This window comes from Bubalus bubalis, chromosome 9 (genome assembly GCF_019923935.1).
Source record: "Bubalus bubalis isolate 160015118507 breed Murrah chromosome 9, NDDB_SH_1, whole genome shotgun sequence".
In the NCBI taxonomy this organism is placed as follows: domain Eukaryota; kingdom Metazoa; phylum Chordata; class Mammalia; order Artiodactyla; family Bovidae; genus Bubalus; species Bubalus bubalis.
The window spans coordinates 106,629,736-106,650,837 of NC_059165.1; the positions used below are offsets into that span (position 1 = coordinate 106,629,736).

The following is a 21,102-nucleotide window of genomic DNA, read 5'->3' on the forward strand; positions in this document are numbered from 1 at the left end:
AGCTACCTTTGGAGACCACTGGGGGCGGTTCCCACCCCACAGGAACTGATTGCCTCTGCATCTGGAACAAATACTCCTGTCCAACAGGCATGGAGCTCCATGGAGACAAGGACTGCATACTCATCTGTGTGGTAGAAGGTGCTGGCCAAGGTCATCACTTCTGGCAATTCAGGGCCCAGGCTCAAGGAACCACACTGCCCACCTTGAACCCTGGGATACCTAGCACCCCAGTTTATTCTTGCCTCCTCACAGAGCTGTTGTGGGGCCGGGAGAGTTTCCTAAAGGGAAACCCAGCCCCATTCCATGTAGAAAGACCTACATGTTTTTGGTTCTTTGGCAATGCATGCTTTAGTAGTTTAAGAATTTGGTCTCTGATGGGAGGCCTGGGTTCGAATTCTGGGTAGGTGTGGAAGCAGAGAATCCAGATCTTGGTTCATTCTGTGCCTAGCAGATTGCCTCTATGAGCATCTGAGAGGGGGTTCATCATGGGCCTGGCACATCTGAGACCATAGAATGAAGTGGGCAAAGCCGGGCTGAGCTTGTGACCAATTCCAGACTTTATGGAAAACTGAAGCCCTTTCTTCAGGGGCCTCTCTAGCCCCCTCTGTGTCCTTATGAAGCTATGTGACCATGGGCCAAATCTCAATCTTTTTGGGCCACTGTCCCCACATGAAAAATATGTATAATACCTTTGCCACAAGAAGCAGATGGTAATTAAATAATGTACATAAAGTACCCTGATGCTGGGAAACAGAGGGCAGGAGAAGAGGGGACAGAGGATGAAATGGTTGGATAGCATCACCAACTCAGTGGACATGAGTTGAGCAAGCTCTGGAAGTTGGTGATGGACAGGGAAGCCTTAACGTGTTGCAGTCCATGGGGTCGCAAAGAGTAAAGTACATATCTGTGTGCCAGGCACAGCAGAGGAGCTTGAGAAATGGCAACTTTAAAATCGTGCATGCTGGTCCATGGACCCCACAACCCCTAGCCCATCTATTATAGGTAGGTGATAGAGTGGGCAATGGGATAGACACATCTGATTATTAACAACCTGGACTCAGACCAAAGGGCAAGCAGCAGGCTTACACAGGCAAGGAACCACTCTGGGCTCCAGAGGATGGAGACAGAGAGGCAGGTGGCAAGATGGAGGTAGGGGAACAGGTGGAGGACACAGAGGACAAAAGGAAAGAGACCAAGGGGGAATGAGAACAGGGCCGAGGAGATGCCATGTTGAAGGATTCCAGCTCAGTCTTAGCCAAGGTGGACAATTCTGGGACACAGGGACAGACAGACCAAGCCAACAACAGAAGAGGCTTTGGAGATCTCAGAGTAGAAAAGTTTACTCCTTAAATCATGCCCTCCTTGTAGACTGCCTCAGTTCTCATGGGACAGGCAAGACCTCTGGAGGCTGCAAGGGGTCACAGACCTTTCCCAGCTCACACTTGGCACTCCTGTCTGTGCCCCTAAACAGTCAGCCTCAGGCAGACGGGGCTCCCATAGTCCGTCCTCGTTACCCTGCTTCCCCGGGCTGCATGGCCCGAGAGTCCTCGTCTCTTTCATATTTATCATCTACACCACCACAGACAAGAAAGCAGTCCACAGGGGTTACCAGGCATGTGCAGAAAAAAACAGAAAAGTGTCTGTTAAAAAGCCCCCAACCTGAGATGACTTCAGAGCCCGATTCTTGCACCCCATTCAACTCTCTCCCAGTTGCATAGATGACCCTAACCCACAGGCTCAGAGACAGGCACAGCTGTGTGCCTGGGTAGGGCTGGCAGTGGTTCATGCCATGTCAGACTCATGGTCTGCCTTTAAGTCTGGCCCGCAGACTGGGTAGAGCCAGGTGCATCCACAGTGGCCCGGGGCAGCGATGTGGCATTTGCTGTACCCTGCTTAAATCCAAGGTTAGCTAAAGGGTGGAGTCCATCAGGGAATGGCCATTCTCAGGAAGCATGATGCGAGTGCCAGTGCCTGTGGGAGTGGAGGCTGTGTAGCGAACAGACTTGTGGGTAGATGGGCGGAGGCACCGACAGCAGAGGAGACGACGAAAAGTGCGGCGCATCTCAGCATCACGGCAGGAGTACACCACGGCGTTGACCAGCGAGTTGGCCTCGGCTAAGAGTAGGAAATACTTCTCCACTGCCAGGACGTTGCAGGACTTGCAGCCCAGACCATCCAGGAGCAGCACCACCTGGCCCGGCGTCCAGCAGACCACAAATGCCCCTGTGGGATAGAGCCTGACGTGAGCAGGGCCAGCTGTTGCAACCGCTCAAAGCTGGGGGGAATCTCTAGATCTTGGGCGACAGCTGAGCGGTTTACAAGGAAATGCTTCCTGTCTTGCTGCCTTTGCAGCATGATGGGCAGAACGGCTAAGAAGGGGAACCTTTCTCTGATTTGTCTGCCTTTCCTAACTGGGACACGATGGACAGGTGGAGTAGGAAATGGCAACTCCAGTACTCTTGCCTGGAAACTCCCATGGACAGTGGAGCCTGTCAGGCTACAGTCCATGGGGTTGAAAAGAGTCAGACATGCCTGAGCACGCACGCACACAGTGGACAGGACCCTGGACACTGAAGATTCTTTAGTGGAAAGGAGGTCACCATGGGACTGGCCAGTTAGTTGGTGGGGGAAAAGGAATGATTGGGAAGAGCTGCTCTGTTTCTTGGGGGTGGTATGTGTCTTCAACCCAGACCATTCATTCTACATTTAACAGCCGAACTGACCTCATTACTCCTGGCTAAGAACCCTTAAGTTCCCACGGAACTCAGAACAAGCTATGACTCCTGTCTGTACCCTTTAAGGCTGTGCTGACCTCTCCTCACAGAACAGCTACGTGGGCCTTCTTCTGTCTTTGGGCTGGTCCTGTTGCAGCGCTCACTTTCTGTTCCCTCTGCTTGGAACTCTTCCCTGGCCTCATCTCAGGTATCACTTCCTTGGAGAACATTCCCCACTCAAATCGTCCCCTCCCATCACGCTCGATCAGACTGGCAGTCGGGAAGCAGGGTACCACTCACCTAGGATGATGACAACAGTCTTGACCAGGTTCAGCGTCGTTTCACGGTAGCGGGGGTGGCAGCTGACATGCTCGGCCATGCGCTGCACTCGCCGCCTCACATAGAAGAAGATGCGGGTGTAGACAGCCACCATGAGCAGGAAGACGAGCAGACTGGACAGCGCCCAGACGGCGAGGTAGGAGCGGCTGAGCAGGGGGGCCATGCGAGAGCAGCGGTCCAGGGCACAGAGGCAGTGCCAGGAGTGGGCGGGCAGCAGCCCCAGCCCCAGCGCGGCCACCCACACGCCCACAATCAGCATGATGACCCGGCCTGGGGGCAGGCGGCTGTGCAGCTGCACGGCCATCACGCTGCGGTGCCGCTCCACGGCAATGGCCAGAAGTGTGGCCACGGAGGCCGTCAGGCTCGTGTCCAACAGGCCCTGCCGCACGAACCAGCCCTGGAGTGACAGCCGGGCTGTGCGCGGGCCTGTGTGGAACATGAGGAAGAGGTAGGCCACACCGGCAAAGAGGTCAGCTGCGGCCAGGTTGCCGAGCAGGTAGTAAATGGGTTGGTGGAAGCGGCGATTGGAGGCGATGGCTGCGATGACCAGCAGGTTGGTCAGAAGCACCAGCACGCTGACAGTCAGGCCCAGCGCCACGACGACCAGATCTTTGGGCCGCCAGTGGGAGCTGAGCTCCTTGCCACTGTTGTTGTAGAAGAAGCCGATGGTCTCATTGTAGTAACACTGGCCCATGGTGACCATCTGGGGGCAGAGAAGGGGAAGTCAGTACAGGCAATCCTTGGTGGAAGGACACAGAGGGGAGCAGCAGCCAGAGGGAGGGTTAGGACAGGAAGGGCAAGCGTCTCAAACTCAGACGAAAGTGAAAGCGAAAGTCCACGTATAGTCCACGGAACTCTCCAGGCCAGAATACTGGAGTGGGTAGCCTTTCCCTTCTGCAGGGGATCTTCCCAACCCAGGGATGGAACCCAGGTCTCCCGCATTGTAGGCGGATACTTTACCAGATGTCTGACCACCAGGGAAGATGTCTCATGGCAAAGTGGCGCTGGTGGGGACAGGGCTGACCTGGAAAAGAATGCTCCATGAGTTGGGGGGTGGGCAGCTGTTGCTTAATTACAAATAAGCTTCTTGTAACGATATCCCCTGAATCAAATGACTGGGCAGTTTTGTTTTTAACTGAAAAAAGCAAAACAAAATTCATTTGCCCACCCGGGGCCAATCTGTAACCAACTTGTGTTGGGTGGTGGCGGGGGGCATAGATTAGGGCAGGACAAAGGGGTGTGAGCCGTGAAAGCAGACAAGGGAGGGTCAGTTTGGTGTTGGGGTCAGTGCAGGGAGCAGAAACCAGCGGGCGTGTTCGCAGGGTGGGTCCACTGCTAGGACCTGGCAGGAGGTCGGTGCTGGGGTGTGGTGACCTCGGCGATCAGATTGGACAGTGAGGCAGCTCCATGAGTTGGGCGGCGGGCTTTGCTTTGCGCGCGAGTGCTCCCGAAGCAGGCGGTGCGTCGGGCCGCTCCGGGTGGGAGTGAAGACGCTGGCGGCCTCTGGGACAAAAGGGGTTGTCAGGAAGGCGGTGGCAGGCCTGGCCTAGGGGGGGTGGGGGTGGGACCCAGGCTGGGGGAGGAGAAGGAGGAAGGAGAAGAGGGTGAGGCGCCTGGGCCCCGCGGGCACGTGCCGCGCCCTCCCCGGAGCCCGCGCGCACCCAACCCCCCGTCGATGCCGGCCTCACCTGAGCCGCCCGTCACGCCGCAGACTGGGCGGCCCTGCGCCCAAGACCCATGGCCGGGCGACCAGGGCGGGAGCAGAAGAGCGTCTGGCAGCGCCGGGCCGGAGCGGCCGGGGAAGGGCGGGAGGCGGGCTCCCGCCGCCACGCCCCCGTCGCGGCGTCCCGCCGCCACCACCTGGGCGAGCCCCGCCCCGTCCCCGCCACCTGGAGGAGCCTTGCTTCCGCAGCCGCGGCGGGGACAGGGGCGTCCGGAACCGCAGCTCCCCGTTTCCTCTCCGTCTCGCAGCCCCTCGGCCGCCCCCTCCACTTCCGGCGCGGGACCCCCACCTCCTGTCCCCGCACACCTCTCGCGCCTGCAATTGTGGGCCTTCGCGGGGCTGGCCGAGAGTTCCCGCCGTGACCTGGAGCCGCCCGGACCCGCGTCCGGGTGGTCGCTTGGTCCTCGCCCCCGCCCCGACCCTCCCCCGCCCGCTCCCTCGCGTCCAATCCGTCGCCGAGTTCCAAGCCACGCCCTGATCCGACCCCGCTCCCCTCGCTCGGACCCCAGCCCCTCCTTGGCTTCGCCGGCCCAGAGCTACCGCTCGCCTGGCCCCAGCTGACTGTCCTGTAGCACTCAGGTTTCTCGGAATGCCTCCCTCCTCAGCGCTGTTCCCTGCCCGGCCCACGCCCGTGGCAGCCCTGGACTCCCACGTCCCAGAGCACACAGCCCTATTGTCTCGGTTATCTGCACTTTGTTTGATTTCGCAGGACTGGATCGCACGCGGAGCTCTGGGAGGGCCGGCCCGTGTGACTCAGCCAGGTGTCCAGGCCCAGCCTCTACCGCCTGTACGTGCTCGGGGGTGTTCTGAGATGAAAATAAGAGGGCTTTGGCTTCTGTAGTCGGTGAAAATGAAGCGGAAGACTGCTGCCTCACCGACCTCTCCTGTGTCACCCTCCTCCAGCAAAGAAAGACACTCAAGGATATAAAAGACAGTTTATTCAGAGGCCACCAGACCCCAGGCACCACCAGGATGCTGAGTCTGGGTTGCCACACCCTCCAAGATCTGGTCACTTGGGATCAGCTAAGGAGGCAGACAGAGATGGGGGAGTGGCCACAACCAAATTAGCAAAAAGCACCCCTGTCTCAAGGATCCCATGACCTATATTGACCCTAAGTAACCTCTGAACCTGAGTGGCCCTGATACTTGACATTGACCTGTGTCTTGTAGAGGGTATCCTGGTACCACCCAAAGAGTTTTAGTTCTCCACTAGGCCATGTAGTCTTTCCTCAGAGGAATTCTCCAGACACCCCAACATTTAACTCCTGGGAAGTTGGGCCCATCTTCTCAGTCCTGGCCTTCTTGATCAGAGCGCTGGAATAGTCAGAAGCGATCCTCAGCCTCCTCAGTTTGGGGGTCTGGGCAGCAGGTGGCTGTGGGCACAGACTCGCTGTGCAGCTTGGAGAGTAGCCTGGCTGTCTCCTGGGTGATCTCAAAATGCTTGGGCAGAGGGGTGCGGCGCAGAGGGCTGTCCTCACGGATGGTAGCGGCAGGGCTGGGTCCTCGCCTCTGCAAGCTCCCTTGGGGCACTGATGTGACAGGGGTCTCCTCGGACAATTTGGAAGCCACCAGGGCCAAGCCAGACAGCTGGTGGGTGACAGGCCGCACACCTCCCCGGGGATACTTCACTGGCTGGCGGCTGAAGTGGCCACGGGGCTGTGTCCCCAGGGATGAGTCCTCAGGCCCTTGGCTGGACACTGTGGGATAGGGTGGTCAGTGCTAAGCGCCCCAAAGTCCTCTGGATACCACCCTCCATTGTCATCACAAAGTCCAGCAACCCCAGGGCAGGAGCAACCCCAGAACCCTGGGCTAACCTCCAACACACTCACCTTCCCCGCCCTCATTTTTGATATCTTCGGTTATTTCCTCTTCCTGCTCACTCTGCAGAGTTGAAATCTGTAAGAAGAAACCCAGGAATGAGACCTCCAGCAATAAAATCCCAGTTCTTGGAGACTCTGCTGCTGCTGCTGCTAAGTCGCTTCAGTCGTGTCCGACTCTGTGCGGCCCCGTAGACGGCAGCCCACCAGGCCCCACCGTCCCTGGGATTCTCCAGGCAAGAACACTGGAGACTCTAGAACCAGCAATAAAATCCCAGTTCTTGGAGACTCTTGAACATGCCAAACCTCCTCGTTTCAGTTTTGTTATTTGGGGAGAGATGATGCCCTCAAGAATGTACTGCTTGCCCTCCTGAGAAGAGGTGTCATTAATCTCAACTGTGGGCTCTGTAAAGTGGGAATGCCTTTGTTCAGCAGAGGTTGTTGGTTGTTAGTCACTCAGTCGTGTCTGACTCTTTGCGATCCCATGAACTATAGCCCACTGGGCTCCTCTGGCCACAGGATTCTCCAGGCAAGAATACCGGAGTGGGTTGCCATTCCCTTCTCCAGGGGATATTCCCAACCCAGGGACTGAACCCAGGTCTCCCGCATTACAGGCAGCAGAGGACCAGCCTGGAAAGTGACAGCCATCGCTCCGTTAGGAAGGGGTGAACTACTGACCTCCATCCTGCTATACTTTCTGCAATTTTAGGCCTGCTTTTTTAGCTTATCTGTGTGCCTTTTAGTTTATCCTTTCGCTAAATGCTAATAGCAGTTGGAATGCTCTCTCTGTGTCCTGAGCACTTTCTGAAGTTCTGAGTCCCACACCTCACTCACAGCCCCTTTTCCGGCTCTGGGGTGCTACAGGGGAGATCCAAGCTCTCAGGAATGGTGAGTATATCAGGACCTGAGGGACAGGAAGCCTCCCCTAAGAGTCCCATCTATATATGGTTTTCACTAACAGTAGGTACCTCTTAGGGCACTTACTATGCAAGCTCACCTGCACTGTAGGTATGCAGTCAATGGAGGCTTGCACACCCCTCTTTGGCCTCACTTCCAACCACCTTCCCCTCACTCATTCATTACAGCATAGGGCTGTGCCCTGAACACACCAGGCATGGTCCCACCTCAGGGCTGTTGTACTGGCTGTTCCCTTTGCCTGGAACACCCTTTCCCTGGTCTCCACCTGGCTTACTCCCCCCACACATCCTTCTAGTCTTTGAGCGAACTCATCTTCTTCATGGGACCCACCCACAGCCTCCTATTTACTGTTTCAAACTGCCCACCACCTCTCACCTTGGTGCCCTTGACGTCTCTTACTTTACCCAACCCTTTGTCTCTTACTTTACCCAACCCTTTGCCTCTTACTTTACCCAACCCTTTCTTTCCTTTATGGTACTCATCACCTTGTAACATCCTATATACCTTTGTATAACTTTGTATCATATATCTTGTTTATTGTTGGTTTTTTCCTCACTAGAAGGGAGGCAACCAAGAGGGTGGAGTCTGAATATTTTGCTGATACATATGTAATGCCTAGAACAATGCTTGGCACACAGTAGGTGTTCAATAAATATTCTGTTGAAGGAATCAATAGTATTCATGTTAGGATCTCTGCAAGGCTGTACCCTGTTGTTATCCCATTATTTCCCACCACTCCATTCCTTACTTTTCCTTTCAGGATGAGCGCAGGGTCAATAATAAAGGAGGAAGGGAATGAAATAGACCATTTTAAAGGGGAAGGAAGGAAGGAAGACAGGAGAGAGAGTGGGAGGATTACATGGAGAGCAGGTTCTCCCCATGTCTGTGGGCCCAGCAGGTTCCTACCTCTGGGAGCATGGCCTCGGGATGCTTCTCCAGGGCACTAAGGAGCATGGCGTCTGGGTCCCGGTCTGAGGCTAGGGATAAGGGCAGGGGGTCCAGGACAAGTTGTAAGTGTGATGGCTGGAGGCTAGCTGGGAGGGTTGCAGGGGGTGGGCTGGGGTCTCGGGGCAGGGGCTCAGTGGCCAGGAGGAGCTCGTCAGGCCCGAAGATCTGCTCATAGTGCACAATGAGGAACTCGACGAGCTGAGCCTGGTGTGCGGAATCCAGCAGGCAGGTGACAGGTCCGGCACTGGCTGGCCCTGGACCGTCGGGCAGCCGCAACAGCGTCGGCCCAAATACAATGCCCAGGTTGTTGGCAGACATCTTGTTGTCCTCAAACTGTGCAGCCACCCTGGAGCAGAAGGAGCAGAAGGATCAGGGCCCTGAGTGTCTGATTACTGGTCACTGGGTAGGACCTGCAAACCAGGCTAGTGGCGACTTGCTCAAGTCATGGGTAAGAGGTCCTGGTCATTGTTTGCGACCAGTAGCCACAAGCCTGGAGATGGGGGTCAAGGGTCAGTATCCAAAGTCAGGAGTCATGTATTAAGTTTCAGAGCTCAGAAAACACATACAAAGATCAGAAGTCAGTGTCAGGGGTCAGTGGTCCCATGTCTAAGGAGGGCACAACAGTCTGAGCCTCAGGTCAGAAGTCACGTGTCAAGATCAAGGACAGTGCACACCTGAACAGATGGGCCACCAGGTGCCGCAGGGTGCTGTAGTTAGAGTCGGGCAGCTGCACCAAGAGGGTCTTCAGCGAGCGGATAACCTCAGGGCTGGGGCTGGGGGTCCCAGGGTCGTGCACAGGGTCTGCATGCAGGGTCTTAGCCAGAGAGATGAAGGCATCGTAGAGGTGGAAGGGGACCACGGGGTCAGTGAGCTGGGGGTGGAATGGCAGGGGGGATATGGGTGTGGGTGGGCTGCAGAGGGTCCTCAGCCTGAGCCCATCTGGCCCATGAGTCCCAAGCCACTGAGCACCCACCTCCTGGAGGAATCTCTTGAGAACACTTGAGACATCATGAGGTGAGTTCCCTGACAGGTCAACCAATGCTCGGCCATTCTCAAAAGCCTGGCACAGCCGTTCCACGCGGACCCTGGACCCGCTGACCCGATAAATGCCCTGCAGGGCAGGGGTGGGAAGTGGACACCTGGCTTGCAGTCTGGCCATTGAGAGGGCTGGGTCACTACTGGGGGTGGTCAAAGGTCAAGGCAGCACCTGCACATGGAGCGCGCGCTGTTCTATCTCGGCCGTGCACCTGGTGATCACAAAAGGCACCTCCTCCGGGAAGTCCCTGGGCAGCTGCAGGAAGCTGACCCCAAACAGGGGAGTCCGGGCTGGTAGCCGCTTATGTCCACAGAGGATCAGTAGGGTCTCGAGGCAGCGCTTGTGGCAGGCCAGAAAGCACTGAGGGAAGGTCATGAGGGTCATTGGGGAGAGAAGGTCATAGAGATACTCAGGGGGTTCATAGGGGAGCTTCAGATCAGGGCAGGCCTCTTAGGAATCTGAGGTCAGGGAGATGCCTGTGGTCAGAGAGGTCACTGGGGGTCAGCAGAAGTCATTAAGTCGTCAGCCCAGGCCGTACCTCCTCGCACTCTGTCCCGCTGACCATGAAAGCCTCACACTCTCGGCACTTGGCTGGGCCCCGCAGCCGCCGCAACCGGTGGGTCTGGGCCGCGTTGGATAGTATCCACTTCTTGAAGGGGGTCCCTGGCCCGTTCTCTAGCCCATCTCCCAGGTCTGCAGGGAGGGAGATAGGGTCAGAAGTGCCTAGTCCATCCCCAGCCCACCTCCACCTGCTTCCAGCCTCACCAGGGTCTCGCTCCTCAAAGTCATCTGAAGACTCTGTGCCTATGGATGACACTTTTACCAGCCGCCTTGTGCCAGAGCCTGGAATCAGAAGGTTACAGAGGGTGAGGGTCACAGAGGTCATGGGGGAAGCTCCAAGGCTAAGGAGACCTTCCTGGTCTTCAGCCTTCCCAAAGCACCCATGGATGCCCTTGGGGAAAGGGTCAGAGGTCAGGGGGGTCAGACAGGTCAGGGGTTAGGGGCTGAAGAATATAGGTCAGTAACCTGAGGGTAGCGGTGGTTCCAAGTTGAATCAAGAGAATGGGTCAGAGGTTGAGAAAATAGGTCAGGGATGTAGGGTAGGTCAGAGGTCAAAGAAAGAGGGTTTGAGATTGAGGGTCGGAGCCTGGCCAGGGGCCAAGGATGGTCCCACCTGGACTGGAAGTGGGAGAGTCCTGGGAGCGAGACTCGCTGCTGGTGCCCACACTGTCCACATCGATACCCACAGTGGGGCCCGGAGCTCCTAGGGAGGGGCAGGTCGGTCAGGTGTGGCCTTCTCCCCACACCACTCCTGCCTGCCTTTCACGGTACTCACCCTGGCAGCCTGTGCCTGTGTCCTCCCAAGGGCCTGGCTCAGCTGCACTCTCATCCAGCTGTGGAGGGGGTGCTCCAGAGAGCTTCTTTCTTGTGTCCAGAGGGGAACTGAGAGGAGAGGTTTGAGAGCTCTGATAATCAGGAAGCTGGCCTGGGACTGACATCACCCCTGGCATCCCTTTTAGGACCCAGCTTCAAGGACTTGGGTCTGCAAGCCCTTATGGCCATGGGCATCATCGCCCCCAGTGCAGTAACCCCAAATTCCCAACCCTCCCACGACTAGGACAACCCCACCCAAATGCCTGGCGCCGTGTCTCCCTGGCTTTCTATCTGACCCTGCTCCTGGGGACCCACCTGTGCGTGAACTCCTGGAAAGAATAGGCGGGTGGCGGGGGCGGTGGGGAGTGGGGCCCTATGGCCCTCACGAACTCTTGGTATCGCTGGCCGGGCTCGAAGGGAGCGCAGCACTCAGCCAGGGCGGCGAAGGCGCGGGGGCCACGCTCTGCCTGAGCCCCTCGAAGCCCGAACAATCCCAGGGTCACCTGTGGGGCGGAGCCCGCGTGTGAGAGGGGCGGAGCCTGGGAGCCTGGGGCGTGGCCTGACCCTGAACGACCCCAGCTCCGTCCAGGCTGGTCCAGGCTTGGGGGCCGGGCAGGGCAGTGGAAAGTGGCTGAGGGTTTGAGCCTGCTGCTGGCATAGGGGTGTGATCAGAACCCGGGTGGGTCAACCTCGGGGGAGGACCCCTTGAGTAGGGACGAGAAAGGAAGTGCTGTCAGGGTCTGGGGGCGGGAACTGGCTGTCTCAGGAGAGGGAGCGAGTCCTGGTGCACCAGAGGCGGTCTAGGGGCAGGTGAGGCCCAGTGGTGCTAATGAGCGTGGCGGGCAGCTGTCGGGTTAGGGTCTCACCCGCCTCAGCACTTCGTCCCCCTGCAGCACCAGTTTGCGCACGTGTGACACGATCCGCTGCTTGGCGGCCTCTAGTTCCTGTTGCCGAGCGTTGGCCTCTCTGACGCAGGCGTGGTACAGCACTTCGGCCTCCTGCGCCTGGAGAAACCGAGGCAGGGAGCGTGTATGGGAGAGATCCATGGGGCTGGGGGCGCCGAAGTGCAGCGGGGCACGGGGCGGAGTCCCCACCTTGGCCTGGGCCTCTTCTCGAGAGCGCCGCCGCCGCTCCTGCTGTTTGTTGGGGCCTGGTGAGGCCTGGAGAGCCAGGTCTTCAGGCGACACCTGGGAGCGCACCCGCAGCTCCTCGCTGCGCTGCAAGTACTGGAGCTGGGCCCGCCGCAGCGCCTGCACCGCCTCGTTCTAGGGGTGGAAGAGGGACGGGTCTTCCGGCTTCTTCATCTCCTCCCGCAACCCGCTTTCCCAGCCCGCAACCCTAGGCCTCACCATCCGCTTCTGCTCTTTCATCCACTGCTCCTTGAACCCCTTCCGCCACTTCTCAATCTCAGTCCGTTTGGCAGCCAAGGGCTGGGAAGGATGGGGAATGAGGAATGCTGCCTGGGTTGCTTGGTCATCCCATTCACCGGGGCCACATGTCTTTCACCCTCTGGACCCTTTTCTGGGTCTACACTCTCTTCTGGGTCTTCTCCCCCAGATCTGCCCTCCCCTACCCCCGTGGCCTCTCTGCAAAGAATCTCGGTGGTCACCTCCATCCTTTGGGTCTGGAGCTGGGGATGCCAAGGCTCTCTTCCTGAGTACACTCAGCATCTTGTCCCATGGCCCGCAGACAAACAAAAGCACAGTTTTGCAATCACACAGGAAGCCTGGTTTGAATCTCTGCTGGGTAACCTTGGGCAAGTTCCGCAGCATCCCTGGTCTCTGCTTCCTCATCAGCAAATGGTGCTGATGGTAGTGATGCCTCCCCAGATGCTTGTAGAGAAATGATGCATGAGGGGCCCCCTCACCTGGTAGTAGTCTCTTTTCTGCTGGGCCAGTGTCTCCATGGCCAGGCTTCCTAGGCTGAGGTCGTGCTCCAGAAACAGGAGGTAGATATATTGCAATGACATGTGGCTCTGGGGAGGGGAGAGGCAGCTGGTGTTAGAGGATGCTGAGGCTCTAGGAGGGCCCAGCTGGGATTCTGAAGAGGTTGGGCTCTGGGGGCCAGTGTCTGCTCAGGGCTACCTGCTGCTGGATTGACACCTTGCCAGCCTCAGCAATCTTGATGATGTTTTTGGCAAACTCCAGTTCTGGGGGTAGACAGCAGGGGTCTGAGTTAGGTGGGGTGCGAGTACTGCAGGGTCGAGTGCAGGGCCTGGGACGGGGCCCAAGGAGCCCTCACCATAACTGGCTCTCTTCTCAGTCCAGGCCAGCAAATCCTTGACGTAGCGGCTCCAGGTCTTGGCGTACTCCAGGGCTGCATCCACGCCCCCCTTGGTTCGGATGAGCAGCAAGTCCAGTTCCTCCCCTGGGGCAGATGGGTGGACCTCTGAAACTTCCCTGAGCCCTCAGATCAGACCAGTGAACCCTGTTCTACATCCTATGGCTTCTCCAAACACTGCCTTGGTTTTACTTATCCAGGTTGCTATCTTACACTAATTCTCTGCTGAGACTGGGGCTCCCTGAGGACAGGGGTTCACGTCTGCTGTGTGCACTGCCATGTCCCTGGTGCATGGAACAGGCAGTTGGTGATGAAGGACTCCTTTCTGCCCCCATGCTTCTGGGCCCAGAGCCCCCTACCTGTAAGGGGTGCAGGATCCTCTGGGGAGGGGCCACTCCAACGGCTGGTTTCACTGGTCTGAGGGGTGGGAGGAGACAGCATTCAGGAACACGCAGGGCAAGTGCCCCACTTTCCTCGGTCTGTCCTCTGAGGCCCCTTCTCCCTGTCCCCTGGGTTCCCTCTCTCACCAAAGCGGCTGTGGGGTTCTTGTCAGGTTCTGGGTCTCCTGAAATCACAGGGTCTCCAGCCAGCATCTCAAGAGTCCTGGGAAGTCAGGGAATCAGGATGCCACCCTCCACCGAGTCTGTCCCACCTAGGGTGCTGGGGACCCCAGGGCAGTTTGGGGATGGTCCTAGATATCACCTCTGTGACATCTGTCATATCTGGGGGTCCTGAGGGATGGGACTTTAGGGAGGGAAGTAAGTGAGCTTTTTTTTTTTAATGAAATTTGAGATAGAATTTGAAGGATCCTGGGTAACTTTGGGGTTTAGAGTAGGATTATAAAGCTCTCCAATGTTTTAAGGGATCACAAGCATCACAAGGATACGTGGGAGCCCTAGGATCACTCTGAGGGTTGCTGGTGGGTTTAGGGGGTTGAATTTGGGGATATTCAGATGTGTTGAGGGCCCTCTCTTAGGCTTCTTGGGTTATTAGGTAAGTGCATCCAGAAGCTGCAGGTTCCTAAAGGGGCTTTGGGCATTAAATGGTTAGAGATTTAGGGATCCTGGCAGAATTTGGGGTGACTCAGGCTCAGACTCACACATTCCCCAGTGAGATCTCGAGGTTGTCCAGGCTTCGGAAGATGTCACTGTACCTCTTCCTGCTCTCAGGAGCTGGGGGTAACCCTTGGAGAGGGGAGTATCACACATGGGGCAACAGAAGCCTCTCTCCACCCACTGCACCTTGGCAGGTCGTTTGGAGGGTGAGGATGGAGGGTGAGGATGGCGAGCAGGGGTGGGGGTGGGGTGGGGGGTGGGGGGATGGGGGTGGGGAGGTGGGGGTGAGGAGGTGGGGTGGGAGGGTGGAGGGAAAGAGAAACGAAAGAAAGAGAGAGAGAGTTCTGGTCCCATGTGACGTGCAGGATGGTGTGGGTGTTTGAGCTGGGATGGCGGGAGTGTGGGCTTGGGTGGGGCCTGACTCAGGACAGGCAGATGGACTCAGGCACAACCCAACACAGAGACCGCTGCTTGGAGAAGCAGAGACACCCACACATGCATGGGCCTAGAAGCAAAGTGACAAAACAGATGTCCTAGATACAGCCACACTATCTCCAGGGACAGAGACAGCTTGACAATGGAGCCACATGGACCTCAGGCCAGACAGATGGAAATACACGTGGGACAGACCAGCACAGGGCCCGCGGCAGAAACACACGGGCAGATTGAAACCCGGAGAGGCATAAAGACCAAATGACACTCAATATGCAAATCAGAGACACAAAGACTGGTGGAAACAAAGTCGGACCTCGCCACGTTTCTGCTGCAGGCACCCCTTCTAGGGGGCGCAGACCAGCATGTTCCCCTCCCTGGGCAATGGAGTAGCTGGGTGGGGATCCTGCCGCGTTGCCCTCTCCATCAGCAGTCGTGACACCCTGCCCCCATCACAAATATCAGAAGCAGAAGCGGCCACTTCCCCTTCCTGGGCCCCCTCCCCCAGACATCCGGGGTGAACTCCTACGGGGGAGGGGGTCAGGGGCTGGTGTCCCGGTCCCCCTCTCAGCTTGGGAGTCCCCACAGTGGAGAATTCCCGCGTCCTCCCCATTCAGGAACTCCTCTCCCAGCTTTCCGGACAGAGAGGGACAGGAGGGGACTCTCACTGATTTAGGAAGTAGGATACGGTCGGGAGAGGCCCCTCGAGGATCACGAGTCCCGGACCGCCTACCCGGCTCTGTTGAGTCCATGCTCCGGCCCTAGGGTCGCTCGGCTAGGACGGGGACTGGGATGGAATCGCGCGCCGGCGCCGCCGGGGCCAAGCCCCGGTTTCCTGCCTCGGCCGCCGCTGCCGGGGTTCCGCGCGGCCCCGCCTCGCGAAGGCCCCGCCCCCAACCACGCCTCTGCTGCTAGGCCACACCCTCCAGGCAAAGACGCGCGGACCACGGCCCCTGCCGGAGCGGCCGGGGGTGCACTCAGGACCTCCTGAGTGACCGGCCGAAACAACTCCATCCTGGCCAGGGTTTCCTCTTCCCAGATCTTTATGGGGCCCCCTAACCCCAGCATACTCCCTTTACAGTGAGCCCACACAGTCTGCCTGGCCAGAGGAGCCTGTCCCAAACTTTTCCCGTTCTACGACCCAGTGACACCCCTGCCCAGGTCTCTTGGAACTCAGTGGGAGCCCCCTGGTGGTGGTCTGATGTTCTGCCCCATTCCGGTTGAATCTGAAGTCTCCGAAAGCTGAACGCTGAAGAACTGATGCTTTTAAACTGTGGTGTTGAAGACTCTTGAGAGTCCCTTGGACTGCGAGGAGATCAAATCAGTCCATCCTAAAGGAAATCAGTCTTGAATATTCACTGGAAGGACTGATGCTGAAGCTGAAACCCCAATACTTTGGCCACCTGATGCGAAGAACTGATTCATTGGAATAGACCCTGTTGCTGGGAAAGATTGAAGGCGGGAGGTGAAGGGGACGCCAGAAGATGAGACAGTTGGATGGCATCACCAACTCGATGGACATGAGTTTGACCAAGCTTCCGGAGTTGGTGATGGACAGGGAAGCCTGGCATGCTGCAGTCCATGGGGTCACAAAGAGTTGGACACAACTTGAGAGACTGAACTGACTGAACACAGCAGTCCTCAATCTTTTTGTCACCAGGGACTGGTTTTCTGGAAGACAATTTTCCCATGAATAGAGGGGGTCGGAGCACCGGTATGGTTTCAGGATGATTGGAGAGCATTACATTTATTGTGCACTTTATTTCATTATTACATTGTGATACATAATGAAATAATTACACAACTCATCATAATGCAAATTAGTGAGAGCTCCGAGCTTGTTTTCCTGCAACTGGATGGTCCCATCTGGGGGTGATGGGAGACAATGACATCTGAATTGTGTTGCTTATGTCCAGTCTACTCTGGAATCTCATTCTGGTTGCTGTCACTGCAGAAAACCCTGCTTCACAAAGATGAGATGGAATGGAAGTGGACACGGAAGCAGGTTTTTCAGTGCTTCTGTGGCAACTGCAGGATATCCTCTTTGACTTTAATCCAGAACATGTGTGCGTGCTAAGTTGTTTCAGTTGTATCGGATCTTATGGACTATGGACCATATTGTCCATGGGATCCTCCAGGCAAGAAGACTGGAGTGGGTTGCCAAGCCCTCCTCCAGAGGATCTTCCTGACCCAGGGATCGAACTGGTACCTCTTACGTCTCCTGCACTGGAGGCAGGTTCTTTACCACTCACGCTACCAAGCCTACAAGTGTTAGTTGCTCAGTCATGTCTGACTCTTTGCGACCTCATGGACTGTAGCGCACCAGGCTCCTCAGCCCATGGGAATTTCCAGACAAGAATACTGGAGTGGGTTGCCATTCCTTTCTCCAGGGGATCTTCCTGACCCAGGGATCAGATTCTTTACCATCTGAGCCACCAGGAAAGTCCATCCAGAACATACAGAAATTTGAAATGACCTCAAACATACTTTTAAGGCCACCGTCATTTTTGATCTCAGGCAGTTGATCCTTTTCTAGCATGGACAAAGTCAGTTCACCTGGCTTTTTCACAAATGGGTTGAGGATCCATTCCTTCCCAATTGGGGGGTCTTCTGGGGTTGGGAAGTAGTGCTCAAACTCTTCAAAGCTGTGGTAGGTGATCATTCATCAGCTGGGAGAAAGTAGGCCCTGGCTCAGTCCCTTTCAAAATCTCTGCTAATGTTTGAAACACGTCAAAAATCCCCAATGTTCACTCGTTGCCCCCATAATTCTGGTGTGGGTTTGAATGCAGCCACTTTATCTGCTGACTTGAATATAGTTGTTTGCCCCTGAAGTGACAGATTGAGTTCGCTGAGCAGGTTGAAGATGTCACATAAATAAGCAAATTTTGCAACCTATTCTGTTGCTGGAATATGCTGCCCGTGGTGACTGTTTTTCTAGAAGAAATCCCTAGAGCAGCTCCCATAACTCAAAAACTCTGGCTACGGGTCTACTTTTACGTAATTTATTTTTATCTATTATTTTTGGCTGTGTTGGGTCTTCGTTGCTTTGTGCAGGCTTTCTCTTGTGGCGGCAAGCAGGGACTACCCTTCGTTGCAGTGTGCGGGCTTCTCATTGCAGAGCACAGGCTCTAGGCCCATGGGCTACAGCAGTTGCAGCTGAGGGCTCAGTAACTGTGGTACATGGGCCAAGCTGCTCCTTGGCATGTGGAATCTTCCTGGACTAGGGATCAAACCCATGCCCCCTGCATTAGAAGGTGGATTCCTATCCACTGTGCAACCAGGGAAGTCTCGGTGATCTGCCATGAGAAAGCATCTCACTTCTGTGCAGAAGAGATGCTTGTGCTCTGTGTCTGTCTCTTCACAAAGCTGCTCGGACAGATGTGAGTTAAGGGCATGTGCTTTAATGTGGTTGATAATTTTAATCACATCATACAAAATGTTAAGTTCGGGTGACATTTTTCGGCTAGCAGCATTTCTTTATGGAGGACACAGCGTGTAGACTCACACTCAGAAGTGACCTCTTTGACCCAAGCAGTGAAACCAGAAAGCCTTTTAGTCACAGCAGCCCTTCAGTCCATGCACATACCGACACAGTGAGCTGATACATAATTACTCAGACTTGTGGTGTTGGTTGGCAACAGAAGTGCAGGTAACATATTCTCATGAAAAACATACAGAACAAACCCTGCTGCCTTGTCACACTGGTGGATTAGTCAACCTGGATTGCGTACCATGTCGATTTGTTAATCCTAACAACTGTGCCTCAATATTCTCTATTTCATCAGTTAGTTATGAAAGTGAAAAGTGAAAGTGCCAGTCACTCAGTTGTGTGACTCTTTATGACCCCATGGACTGTAGCCCGCCAGGCTCCTCTGTCCATTGAATTCCCCAGGCAAGAATCTTGGAGTGGGTTGCCATTCATTCCCTTCTGCAGGGGACCTCCTTAACCCAGGGATGGAACCTGGGTCTCCTGCATTGCAGGTGGGTTCTTTACTGTCTAAGCCACCAGGGAAGCCTAATTATGGTATCCTCTAGTTAAGGCACTAGCCAAAAAAGGCACACACGCCACCTTTTGAACTGCAGCCTCTCCTAAAAGTTCATGACAAATGTCCTCAGCAGCAGGAAGGATCAACTCTTCACCAACAGTAAAGGGCTTAGCTTTAGCAATAGGGTTAGCCACTAAGAATGATGTTTTCTGTTCAGACACATTTAATGAAGTGGTGGCCTTCAATAATTGCTTCTGTTCTTTGGTTCACTTTTTTTTTCTTTTGAAAAACTCCAAAAGCTTGTCTTTTAACACAGGGTCTTGGTCTCCATGTGGCAAAGCAGTTTTGAAGGCTTCATGGCTTTGTTGGATAGCCAGTTGCCCGTATTATACAACATGGTCTTGAGAGAGTGTGAGCCACCTGTTACAATGAACTTGTAAATTAACTATGCTAGGACGCTTGGTTGCTGTTGTTTGGTTGCTAAGGTGTGTCTGACTCTTTTGCGGCCCCATGGACTGTAGCCCACCAGGCTCCTCTGTCCATGGGGTTTCCCAGGTAATACTGGAGTGGGTTGCCATTTCCTTCTCCAGGGGATCTTCCCAAACTAGAACTCTTGAAATTTTCTTTCAAATGCTTTTTTTTGGGGCAGTCTTAGTCTTCTGCTGTCTCACCACTGGGTCTTTCCTCCCTTACAGAAAAGCTCTCCAGGGACATTTGTTTTTACACATTTTGGCTAGGGTCAGCTTGTGGGCTTATCAAAACTGTAACTGAGTGCAGTTAGGGAAAGAGGCACAGACGGAAGTGAAGTGGTAAATAAAACGGGCAGGCCACACATGGACTAAAACAAAGTGTTGGATTCTGACTTTAAGCCTGCCATCAGAGGTAGCTGTATAATCGAAGTACATCAACTCACTGGCCACTATAAATCCTGCCAAGAGATGCAGCTTAACTGGGACTTGCCACTCACTGATAGGGATTTGAATCTGCAAGCAAGTGGCCTCTGTGCAGTGGAACTTCTCCACTGCTGACAACCTGGATCTGCAGCAGCTTGCTGTGCGAGCACCGCCGCCTCAGCTCCGCCTCAGAACACCAGGTATTAGGTTCTTGGAAGGAACGCGCAACCTAGGGATCTCGGTTTGAATCCTTGCATGCGCAGTTCATGATGCTGTGAGATTCGAACGCTGCCACTGATCTGACAGGAGGTGCAGCTCCGGTGGTAATGAGAGATGGGGAGCGGCTGTAAATACAGATGAAGCTTCACTTGCCCACCTGCCGCTTACTCCCTGCTGAGCAGCCTGGTTCCTGAGGCCCAGGGCTTGGGGACCTCTGCCCTAACATGCTGGGGCTGAAGACACTACTGGGGAACGCCCGGGAGGGCCCATTGTCAGGGCAGTCAGAGCACCCCTCGGACCTCTCTCATGCACGGAGCGTACAAGAACCCTTGCTCTGAGCCCACTAAGAATCATTCCCAGCAAACTCCCCCATCCAGAGTGCTACCCTTCCCCATCCAAGTGCCTCAAATGGTCGCAGGGATCCTCAGCTGGATGGGGTCTGGCACCTCTCTTGTTCAGTTGCTAACTGGTGTCCAGCTCTCTGCAACGCCATGGGCTGGGAGATGAGCAGAGAACAGCAGGCACCTCTTCCCCTCTGGATACCGTGGCCAGTGTCCAGGGCCCATGTGATGCTCACAGCTGGTCCCAGCCCCTTCCTCGCTCTGGCTTCCAGGGCTCTCGGTGGGCTGTAGGCCACACCCCCTCTGATGGAGAAGCCTGTTGGGTGGGTGGCTAAGGATGACCATGAGGCAGGAGCAGAACAGGGTAGAGTCCCTCACTGAGCATCAGCGGGGAGAGGAAGCAAGTTGTCCAGAAGCCTGGGCTTGGGTTCCGTGGCCTGAGGTCATCACATGCAGCTTGTCAGAGTTATCAAAGGCACCCACACCCCACACTCTGGAATTTCTGACTGGAAATAAAAGGCTTTTTCTAGTTTTTTTTTGGCTATTGAAAAGCTAAGAAATCTCTGACTGTGGCTCTTAGCTTTCATGCCACCAAGCCCACAGCTCCTGAACTGTAGTGGGTGAACGCCTTCTGGAAGAAAGGACAGTGTCAGTACTGAGAGCCAGACTGCAGGGCAGACCCTGGCTAGGACGGGACCTAGTGCTGGTACCCGTGTGCTGCAGAATCCTGAGGGCTGCGACCTGACTCAGTATTTGTAATGACTTCAACTTCCTTGTATCTGACACCACGAGACGAAGGCATGCTGTTATTTTGCATGTTACTTAAAAAGGAAAACTACCATGATCCTAAGACCTGAGTGCCTGAGGTGTCAAAAACCGTGAAGCTGCGAGGCCATGGAGACATGGAAATGCTTACGAAGCTAGAAGTACACAGAGCGCGCTCTGGGCCCCGCGCTTGGCCTGTCCAAGTGCAGCATGTGTTGCAGAGCAAGGTTAGAACCTCACACTGCCCACGGCGGGAGGCACA

The 21,102-nt window shown here is 55.6% G+C and overlaps 2 protein-coding genes and 1 long non-coding RNA gene across 7 annotated transcripts; 1 reads left to right on the forward strand and 2 right to left on the reverse strand.

The window, feature by feature from the left end:
- Window positions 1-1,322: 1,322 nt before the first annotated feature.
- LPAR2 (lysophosphatidic acid receptor 2) lies at window positions 1,323-5,192 on the reverse strand. Of its 2 annotated transcripts, XM_006080358.4 has the most exons (5): window positions 4,742-5,192; window positions 4,396-4,556; window positions 4,014-4,077; window positions 3,015-3,756; window positions 1,323-2,223 (listed from the first exon to the last, which is right to left on the reverse strand). In XM_006080358.4, exons 4-5 carry the CDS (start codon window positions 3,754-3,756, stop codon window positions 1,910-1,912), a joined length of 1,056 nt encoding a protein of 351 aa, XP_006080420.1. In that variant the 5' UTR covers window positions 4,014-4,077; window positions 4,396-4,556; window positions 4,742-5,192; the 3' UTR covers window positions 1,323-1,909. The 2 variants fall into 2 exon arrangements, with proteins under 2 accessions (XP_006080420.1, XP_044804321.1); XM_044948386.2 differs by lacking the exon at window positions 4,014-4,077 and having other exon boundaries at window positions 4,742-5,190.
- On the forward strand, window positions 3,053-5,834 carry LOC123335189. Its single transcript, XR_006553577.1, has 2 exons — window positions 3,053-3,189; window positions 5,486-5,834. It is a non-coding gene; the product is annotated as an uncharacterized LOC123335189 (long non-coding RNA).
- LOC102410403 (GEM interacting protein) lies at window positions 5,700-15,522 on the reverse strand. 4 transcript variants are annotated; one of them, XM_006080354.4, is made up of 21 exons: window positions 15,370-15,522; window positions 14,249-14,333; window positions 13,677-13,752; window positions 13,509-13,566; window positions 13,111-13,236; window positions 12,954-13,018; window positions 12,737-12,844; window positions 12,219-12,299; window positions 11,964-12,134; window positions 11,736-11,873; window positions 11,185-11,372; window positions 10,832-10,938; window positions 10,670-10,759; window positions 10,261-10,338; window positions 10,034-10,188; window positions 9,667-9,855; window positions 9,433-9,570; window positions 9,134-9,330; window positions 8,418-8,805; window positions 6,606-6,672; window positions 5,700-6,473 (listed from the first exon to the last, which is right to left on the reverse strand). In XM_006080354.4, the coding sequence occupies exons 1-21, from the start codon at window positions 15,386-15,388 to the stop codon at window positions 6,100-6,102; spliced, it is 2,898 nt and encodes a 965-aa protein (XP_006080416.2). In that variant the 5' UTR covers window positions 15,389-15,522; the 3' UTR covers window positions 5,700-6,099. The 4 variants fall into 4 exon arrangements, with proteins under 4 accessions (XP_006080416.2, XP_006080417.2, XP_025149717.2 ...); XM_006080355.4 differs by having other exon boundaries at window positions 14,249-14,384; window positions 15,370-15,497; XM_025293932.3 differs by having other exon boundaries at window positions 14,249-14,390; window positions 15,370-15,494.
- Window positions 15,523-21,102: the final 5,580 nt, after the last annotated feature.